Source organism: Corvus brachyrhynchos, unplaced genomic scaffold (genome assembly GCF_000691975.1).
Source record: "Corvus brachyrhynchos isolate BGI_N302 unplaced genomic scaffold, ASM69197v1 scaffold65, whole genome shotgun sequence".
NCBI classification, from domain to species: Eukaryota; Metazoa; Chordata; class Aves; order Passeriformes; family Corvidae; genus Corvus; species Corvus brachyrhynchos.
In genome coordinates, this window is record NW_008238365.1 from 1551689 (window position 1) to 1561493 (window position 9805).

The following is a 9805-nucleotide window of genomic DNA, read 5'->3' on the forward strand; positions in this document are numbered from 1 at the left end:
CCCCCCGCCAGGATGAAGCGGCTCTGCGAGGAGAGCTCGTCCGACACGGAATCTGACGGCACCATCGACGTGGGCCGGGAGGAGGAGTACAGGTGAGGGCAGCCTCCGTCCCACGCGGGTTTTTGGGGTCCCGGCACGGCTCCCCCAGCGCTCGGTGCCTGCCGGGGCACGGCTCGGGAGGGCACCGGCTCTGCTACGGCGGCACCGGGACACGGCACGGGAGGGCACCGGGGCTGCCACCGCCGCAACCGGGAGTCCCTCGCACCTCGCTTAACCCCTCGGGGTCGGGCTGGTCCTGCGCGGACAGGCAGGATGACCCTAGAGCGCCGGCCAGGGCTGGTGCTGGCCGTGGGGCTGACCCCGCAAGGAAACCGAAGTGGCCATACAAGTGTTAAAGCTGTGTTAGGAGCTTCAAGAGAATCCCATTAAAGCCAGCGCGGTGGCCTTCTCCTGCCAGGTGGGAGAAGGGCAGCAGGAGCCCGTTCTCTGCACCCCGAGATGGAGCAGCCCCCCCCCCGAGCAGAGGCACCCACACCCCTGCGCTCCCGGCAATCCGAGAGCTCCCAGGGAATGGGGAAGAAACCACATTTTTTGTGGTTTTGCATGAGAAAAACGCTTCTGCTCTGCTGATGCATTTGTAAGGCACCAGCTGGGGCTGTGATGCGTTAGGGAGGGAGCCCGAGCGGGGAAGGGCTGCCCCGGTGCCCCTCGGCAGCGCAGTTCGCAGGCTCTGTCCCATCAGCTCTGGGCTTTGCTCTTTGTGAGGGAATGGTGAGGACAGGACCCGTGTGTGGTTCCCCAGGCGATGCCCTCAGGCTTCCCCGTGCTCCCCTGGCAAAGGGCATCCTCAGTGCCGCTGGCAGCCCGGGTTCCCAGGCTGGGTCAGCCCTCCCAGGCTCCGAGGGTGCAGACGGCGCAGGGGATGAAGGAAAGGCTCTGTTATTCGTTCCCATCCAAAAATCAGCTGCTTTTGAACTCTTGTTTCAATGGCCAAGTGTCCCCCTTCCCTCCGCGACCAGCTTTGGATGAATTCATTCCCTCTTACTCTTCGGTATCCTGAGCGGAGCAGCTGCCTGGCAGGTGCCAAGCTCAGGTTCTCATGGGACTAAATTCATGAATCTGCTTCTGATACAGTCACAGCAGAGTCGGCCACGTCGGGCACAAAATGTCCTGCAGGGATTCCCTGAGCCCTTACGCCGTTTCCAAGTGCATCGATATTTAAGCTGCTTTCCTGCTGCAGGTGAAATATATCCCACCTCTCCACATCAAAATAGCAGCAGACTGAGTCCATAGGACCCCGAGGGATAAAATACCGGAATTGTCACAATATTTTATTTCAGTGACCAGCAATGATGAACTTTTAATCTCTCTTTGGTGCTGCTAATGTGTTTGTCCTCTCGAGCCAGTAGTAGAACCAGGCTGGCTGTGATCTGGTGATATTTGTATAGGTGGATGTTGTTCCTCATGTCACGCAAATCCACAGCCAAAAGAGCTGCTCCTGCCCTGCAGAGGTCACACCCCAAGTAATGCCATCCTGCATGGGATGCTGGTGGATCCAGAAAAATCAAACACTTCCAGGTGGGGAGTGTGGAGGAGTGATCAGAGCAGAGAGCGGCTGCCTGGCTGGGGTTCCCAGCCCATTACCCATCGGCTGAGTGGTTTGGGCAAACCAGTTTCCCCGTAGTGAGGGGATGAGTCATGCCGGGCGTGAGGCTTGGATCTGTGCTTGGAGCAAGTTTAGGCTCTGGGGTCACTGCAGAAGTGCAAGATCTGCCCAGATCACAGCCAGAGCTGTGCTGTGAATGACAAAACCAAGCAAAGAGCAATGCAGAAATTTTAGTCATGGGGAATATACTCACGCTATCTTTTATGTGGTTCAAGTCCACCAGATGTATTTTTTAAATACATTTTGCAGTGAGATAGGTGTTGATATCCACATCTGGAACAGCAGCTCACAAAGAACAACGCATCCAGACCGCCCTGCAAAGAGAGTTTCAAAAACCACTGTTATTTTTGGGTGCCTACTTTGCATTTCCAGGTGAATTCAGCACCTACCCCCTGCACCTAAAACACCCCGGTGTCTGTGCAGAGCCCGTTTTCACATCAAAATGGCTCATTCTGTGCACGTCTGCGTAGCTGGCGATGCATGTTGGTACTTGTGGAGCCAGCCAGCACCTCTGCCCAGAGAGAGCCCACCCAGCAGACATTCAAATAGGGGACCTGTATGGAGATGAGTGGAGCAGGCAGCAGAAGAACGTGTTATTGTGTAAAACCACTTCTGAAAGTGCCTCGCTTGGGCCTATTTTTAATAGGCTGAGTTGGGTCTAGTTTTCAGCTGGCTGCAGACAGCACTGTCTGTGCAGGAAAATCCTTAAAGGACTCCTATTAAAATGCTCTGTCAAACTGAAAACCATTTGGATTGGGGTGAACCCAAGTGGCGCTTTCCAGATTTGGGTGCCTGACACGAGCTCTGGTCCCTGCGGCGCGCTGGGCTGGCCGGGATTGCAGGCGGACGCGTGTTCACATCCCTGCTCCGAGTTTCGTAAGGCACAGAAGGAGCCCCGAGCCAGTTCCACTTTCCAGAGGGACAAACCCTGAGCCAGTTCCACTTTCCAGAGGGACAAACCCTGCTTGGGCGAGGCAGGACGTGGCCTGGCCAGCCTCATCCCCCCCCACCAGCCACGGGGTGCTCCAGGGAGTTTCCCACGGTCGGTTATCCATCGTTACAGGGACCTAAGGGTTGAACTTTGCCTCCCTCTGCATGTCTAGGGCTGACCTTTGGTGTCTTTAGCCTGGCGGGCACAGGGTGGTTTGTGGGGCCCTGTTCCTTAGCCTGTCCCCACAATGTCACTTGTCTTCTGAGCCAGCAGGAGCGTCCCTGCTCCGTCACCTCCTGCCAGGTGTCCTCCCTGCCCCGTTCCTGGCCCCTCTCTGAATGGTTCAGAACATTGAGAACATCCCAGCCCACCCCAAAAATTGTGGTTTGGGAAGCGACTCTCCGGGAAGCCCTCAGAAACCACATCAGTGCCACCGCTGGCCTCACCCTGAGGAGCAGCCAGCCCTCCCTGGGTGGGAGCTCGGATCCCTGGAGCCCAGATCCCTCCTGCTATCGCGGATCCGAGATGCAAAGCCTGCAGACAGGGCAGGCTCAGACACGAGGGACGGGAGGTTCACACATGGAGGAAAAAAGGCCATGACTCCAGAGCTCGGATCGCTACTTTCCCAGCCCCGTGGAGATGCCATCGCAGGCTGGGATTGAAGAATTGTACCTGGGAGTGGATGGACATTCTGGTGCAGAAATCCGTCCCAGATTTCTGGGATCTGGTGGGAGATTCTCGGAGGGGAGAGAGTGGGATTCAAGTCTCTGCTTGGCTCCCCATCCCCAATTCCTGAGCTCTGTGTTGTGGGTAAAAATGAGATGGGAACCGCAGAAGACGTTTTTTGGGGTGGGGGGAGGAAACTGCAGATGGCAAATGTGTGTAGAACATATGTGCAACAGAGGTTGCTCTCCAGCCAGTGCTAGAAATGATCCCCTCTCCTTCCTTTCCAGCCATGTTTCCAGGTCTGTGTCTCCCACTACGACATCTCAGATACAAGCCAGGAAGAAGAGGAGAGGGGTGAGTGTCCTTTATGATGACCAGGGCAGGCTGGCCCTGACTGTGTGCCAGAGATATCCCCCTGTGTGCACTGGGGCCCTGTCAGCCCATCCTTATTGTGAGGCCACAGTACAACATCACCTTTACACCCCTCCTGCTCCATCCCCTGCAGAATTGTCCCCAAAGCCGATTTTTTTGCAGAGGTTTGGCCTCATATCTGGCAGAAAAGGGGAGAGCAATTTCACCTGCGGTTATCACACCAGTTCACGTTTCTTCTCTCAAATTTTGCACCCCAAAGCACTCACACACACGTGGCCCTTTCGAAGCACCTGCAGGGCTTTAGATCTGGGAGCTGTGGCTGGGAGTGACTGTGGTTTCTTCTCTCTGCTTGGAAATCTCCACAGATCATCGAGAAGCGGCGCCGTGACCGCATCAACAGCAGCCTCTCGGAGCTGCGGCGCCTGGTGCCCACGGCCTTCGAGAAGCAGGTGTGTGTTTGTGAGAGCCCCTGGTGCCCTGGTCCCACGAGGGCTGCAGGGTTTGGGGTACGGCCTCCAGAAGGAGAAATTCTGCAGCAAGGCTGTGCCTTTCTTATCATCCTCACTCCAGGGAGTAAGTAGGTGGTGGGAATGGGGTGGTGTAACGATATTGGCAAATATTCAGGAGCCCTGGGGAGGATAAATTCAATCTAGGAAGCGTTTTGCAGATATGAGGAAGCACAGAAAGAGGGATTTTTCAATCTGCATTGGGAAGGAGCTGGTTTTTCTGCTCTCTTGATGTAAAAAACAGAGCCCTGGTGGATGCCCCGCGCCACTCTGAGCACTCCTGGGCTTCAGGGAGGTTTCAGGGAGGAAGTCATCGGTCAGAGCCCGGCTCCTGAGAGGCACAAAGCCCTGGACCATAAAATGACAAATGGCTTTTCCTTTCTGCTCCCCACACAGGGGTCTTCCAAGCTGGAGAAGGCAGAAATTCTACAAATGACAGTGGATCACTTAAAAATGCTTCACGCCACAGGAGGAACAGGTAAGAACTGCTCTTAGGAGCACGGGGTGAGGTGAAGGTGCAAACCTGGAAGGAAAATTCCCCATCAGCTGCAGCAGCGAGCTGCCTTCAGCCAGCTCTTCCTGCTTCCCAAGGGAAATACCTTTTGAGGGAGGGCAGATGGGCATTTTCCTACAGATGGGTCAGCATCCCATGCATCCATTTGGGAGAGTGGGACAGGTGGGGAGCTGAACCCCCCCCAGCCCCACAGGGACGGCACTGTTGGTGTCACACCCCCTGCTAAAAGCTGTTCAGCCAGGGACTCATTTCTTCCTGCTCAGAAATGGAGCCTGCTTCCAGAAAAACCATATTAAACCCTTTACCTCCTCCCTGGGATACATTTCCTGCGGAGGCTGAATTCTGCATGAGGACTCTGCAAATAAACAAGGCTTTTTTTTTCCCTTTCTGTTCTTTTTTTTTTTTTTTTTTTTTTTTTTGTGTGTGTGTCTCTTGGTTGTTATAAGAAGAGAGAGGGAGCCCTGTGCAAAATTCAACAAAGGTCTTATTTGTACTGGGACCTCAGTACAGACCCTCTGTCCTGTTCCAGTTAACAGGATGGAGATCACAGCTCCAGTAAAGAAGCCTCTGGCTTGCTTACCACCCAGTTTTGGCTTGCTGGGGACATTGCTGGCATCCAGGCTTTGGTTCAGGGCTGTAACTTGGTCTGGAACATTTGTTTAGATATTCAGTTTGACTGCACTGCAACAAAGGGCTGCATTGTCACGAGAGACCCCGTCAAGCACAGTGGTCCAGCGCTTCACTGTGCTGTGACATTCTCTGCTTTATTGCTTACGGCCTCACGAAGCTGCAAGTTGGGAGCAGAAGCCTTAAAATCAGCGGCTGGTTGCTGATTTCTGTGGCTTTGAGCTTTCTCAGCCCAGCTGTTTTGGTTCTGCCACTGCCCTGTGATGTTGGTTTAAAGGGAGTGTAAATTTTGGGAGCCAGGCAGAGGGAAGTGGTGCTAAGCTGTGCCTTGAGGAGGCACTGTCCTGATTGGAATGGCCCCTTGGCAAAGGCAGCCCAACCCCAGTGCCCGCCCACCCCACAGCCATGTCTCCAGCAGTGATAACGGATAGAATCCAACAGGAAAAAATTCTTCCTTCCTGAGCACAGCTAATGAAACCTCTCACTGGTCTCACACGGAGTGAGAGGCTCCCTGACCCCGGCGGGTTCATCCCGGTCAGATAACCGCAGACGCCGCTCTCACGCATGCAAACGTCCGGTCCCTCGGGACACCCACTTGGCTGCCTGCAACAGGAATATCACACAGCAGCAAAGTGCCTCAAGTGAAATACACAGTGCACTAGAGAGGGTAGTGAAATCCAAGCGCATTCCTGAGCTCTGCACGGCCTTACTGTCACCCACCTCCTCTCCCTCCAGGCTTCCTGGATGCCCGGGCTCTGGCCGTGGATTACAGAAGCATCGGCTTCCGCGAGTGTCTCACCGAAGTTGTCAGGTACCTGGGCATCCTCGAGGGCCAAAACGCCGCCGACCCCATCCGGCTGCGACTCCTCTCCCACCTGAATAATTACGTGGCAGAAATGGAGCCTTCACCCGTGGCCACGTCCCTGCTGCCCATCCAGGCCTGGCCGTGGTCCTTCCTGCACGGCGCCGCCGGGCCTGTGCAGATCCCCAGGAGGGAGGCTGCTCCCGCTCCGGTTGTTTTGACTGCATCTTCCCTGGCTTACCCGAGCCCCGCAGTGAGGCCGGCCCCGCTCCGCCGTGTCCCCGGTGAGATGCTGCCATCCCGCCGGAGCTTCCTGGCCAGCAGGATGGGCTCCTCCAGCCGGAGGGCCCGGGGCGCTGGCTCGGCCGCAGCCGTGCCGGCCGTGCCCAGGATGCCGTCGCCAGCGGGAGCACTGAGGGAGGGCTCATCCAAGAGCAGCCAAATCGCCACTTTCCTCTTCTCCCCAGCCTCTGCCGGCATCCCTGTGCCGCCAGCTTACGCGGCACCTCCCGTCTTGGGTGCTGCCGCGCAGGGACCCGGGATCAGGGTTGGGACATCCAGGATCTGCCGCTCCTGGGCGACGGAAATCGGGGCTTTCTGACCCTCCCTTCCCCTCCGGAGACAGGAGTTCTTCAGTGCTCATTGCCCGCAGGGCTGAGAACAAACTCGGTTGAAAAGGCATCTTTCCTGCTTTGCAGAAGCCAAGGATCCATAGAGAAAATTCTCTCTGCTCTTCCCTCCCTCCTCGCGCCGCCCTCCTCTCCTCGCCGTCGCACGTCCTCTCCCTCGTGACGCCTGCAAACGTAAATCACATCCGACTCCATGCACTTGTCTGCACGAGGCCGTGCTCCAGACCCTTCTGGCTACGAGGGAGGGGGCACATGCAGATCCCAACCCCGTTCCTCCTCCAGCAAACCCCTCTGCAGAACCCAGCGTTGCTGTCCTTCGGAAAACAACCAGCCTTGAAATACTGTCTTTATTCCCCCGAGGACTCGGAGCTGCCAGCCAGACTCGCTCGTGCTGATTCCCTTCGATGCGTCCCCCAGCTGCAGCTCCTCATTTTGGTGTGGTGGGATGGACACAGCTCACACCCCATGCCCAGCACTGCTGGCACCCACGAGGCAGGCTCCAGCCCCCCCGCCCCCAGCTCCCGAAGAGAACTGGCTGCCTGCTAATCCCTGTGCTTTCCTCTTCGCATTACCAGCTTTTCCCACTTATGTGCCCTTAAGGTGGAGTGAGGCAGCGGCTTAGCAGGGCTCGTTCCCACAGCCCCACTGAAATCCCGCTGTGGCTGCAGGGCCTGCGCTGGGTTCCCGGCACAAACCCTGCTGGAGCAGCCGGCCAGGCCACCCGGGCTCAGCCCTTGCCCTGCACCACCGAGGTGTGAAGAGGCGAGACAGAGGATTTCAAAGGGACGCCTGTTGTTGTTGCTTTTTCTTCTTTCGGAACCCAGGGTTCCAACAGCCTGTCACGGAGGGGAAGGCTCTGACGGCCAAAGTGAGAAGAAGATGCCTTTCCCTCTGCCAGTCTCCCTGCTGCAGCTGTCTCTCCAAAAAGCTCCACAGCCGTGACTGCAAAGGGGGAAAATGGGTCGGAGCAGCCTGAATTTGAAGTGCCTCCCTCGTTCTCCCTGAGCCCAGCATCCCTCACCCTCTCCTCCCACAGTGTTTCTGTTTTCTTTCTCCAGCACCACATTTGGGTCTCACACCTCTCATCCCCCTCCCTGGGCTGGGACCAAAACCCACTGAGGTGTCACTGCACTTGTCCTGAGTCCTGAGAGCTCTCCCTGCCTTGCCCTGTGTGCCCCCAGATGACTGACACAGCAGATTACACCTCGGCTCCTCCAGCTGGCCTCCCCTCCTCTCTTCTTTGGGCAGAAAGAACAGAAACTTGAAGCTTTCAAGCCACCCCGCTCCTGTGCCACGTCCCGTGGTGGCAGAGCAGGGTTTCCCAGTGCTCCCTCTCACCTGAACAGCCCCTGCTCCATGCATTTGTGCCTTGACTTGCTGGGATACACGTGCAGAATATCCTGGACCCAGCTGCACGCCCACCCCTTGCCCACCTCTACCACGGAAAGAGAGAGAAGGTCAGTGCAAAGAAAGGTAAAAAAGAGGGAGAAGATCTCTTTTGAATGGGAGAAACTCTTCCCATGCCTCAGGTCAGAGGTGCAGCCGGTCGGGCTGTGGGGATGAGCTGTTGTTTTCCTTCCTGCAGATGGTATCTGCCATGTGCATGTCAATGTATGTATCTGCCTTTGTTTGGAAAGTGAGTCCCTCCCAGTTGTTTTGATGGAAGTCATCGCACTTAGCGCACAGAAATGCCTCTGCTACTTCTCACCCTTGTCCTCAAGCACCGGAATCAGCCAGGAACAACATACTTCCTTTTAATAAAGTCACAGGAGGGAGGTCCTCGTGGACCCTGGCTGTTCCTGCAGCTGGTTTGTGCACTAGAACTCACGGCCTCACTTTACACTGTGCAGTGCTCTTAGATTCACGAGCTGTGACATCAGCAAAGGTGGCAAATAAAGTCTTTCAAACCCCCTGTCCTGGTTATGAAATGTAAGTGTTGAAGTGAATCCGATCTGCTCATCCAGCCTGCCCGGATCACAGAAGGGACCTGCGAAGGTCATCGATGAGTAATTTTGTGGCAGGTTTTGATTCCTGAAAAGCTCCAAAAAAAGGTGAGATGCAGCTTTTAAGGTGACATCCCCTGTGATTGTTTTATAGCTCTTGGTGACTCTGGCCCCAAGACTTTTTTACTTTGGAAAATGAGTCAAAATCAGCCAGGTATTCACCAAGGCTTGCCCTGAGATTGGCAATAATCCGTCACTCGAGAACAAATCATTTCATTTAGGGTCTACGAAAGTGTCAGGGAACAGATGGGGTCTGGCAGAGCCTCCAGCAGCCAGACTGAGGGCTTGCCCTGGTCTGCTGACCCTTTGCAGCCGAGACCAGAATAACCTCTGTGGCATCTCGCTGTCGGGAAACGCTTTGGACTAAACAAAGCGCCACAGCTGAGAGCCTGTCTCTGTTTTGAGGAAAGGAGCAGTAAATGATCCCTCTCGTGAAAGATGCTTGGGAGAATTTTACTGGGGAATGGTGGGAATTCAACTTCCTTTCCCATAACTCCTTCTCGCTGCAAAATGCCTTTCAAAACCGCCCATAAATCCCTTCCTTAAGTGCTGTGCGGGGAATTGCTGGAAGGGAGCAACTGCAGCTGTGATGGAGTAATGCAGCATCCGTCTGGAAGCGGGGAGAAACTTCAAGAGCAATAATAGGGCTATTGATGACGGCTCGTCCCGCTGGTGCCTGGGCTGCCCTGACCCGGCTGGAGGCGGCGGTGGGAGCTCAGTGCTCCGGTGTGGCCTCGGCCAGAGAGAGGAACCCAATTACCCTCCGTGGGAGGCAGGCACACAAACCGGCCCCGCGGGCTACAGTGCTAAAACAAAACAGAGACAGAGGGGAAAAAAAGAAAAACCACTTCCTGATCTCTGCGGATCAAACGGGAGCCGGGGCGGGTGGAAGGGCATCGGTTCAGCCCCGTGGGGTTTTCTCCCCACAGCAACACGGTGATTATAGAGCAGTAGCTCGGGACTGCAGCTTCATTTGATTTTTTTTTTTCCCAGGGTTTTCTTTAGCCTAAACGTCTCCTCTAATACATCCTGGCAACTTTTGATCTACCCTGCAGGGGAAATCCCCGAACTCTCCGTGCATCCTTGTTC

At 55.7% G+C, this 9805-nt stretch overlaps 1 protein-coding gene across 1 annotated transcript; it reads left to right on the top strand.

Moving 5' to 3' along the window:
- Positions 1–6: 6 nt before the first annotated feature.
- Positions 7–8627, top strand: HEYL (hes related family bHLH transcription factor with YRPW motif-like). Its single transcript, XM_008635078.2, has 5 exons — positions 7–92; positions 3551–3617; positions 4001–4084; positions 4538–4619; positions 6018–8627. Exons 1-5 carry the CDS (start codon positions 13–15, stop codon positions 6683–6685), a joined length of 981 nt encoding a protein of 326 aa, XP_008633300.1. The 5' UTR covers positions 7–12; the 3' UTR covers positions 6686–8627.
- The last annotated feature ends 1178 nt before the right edge of the window (positions 8628–9805 follow it).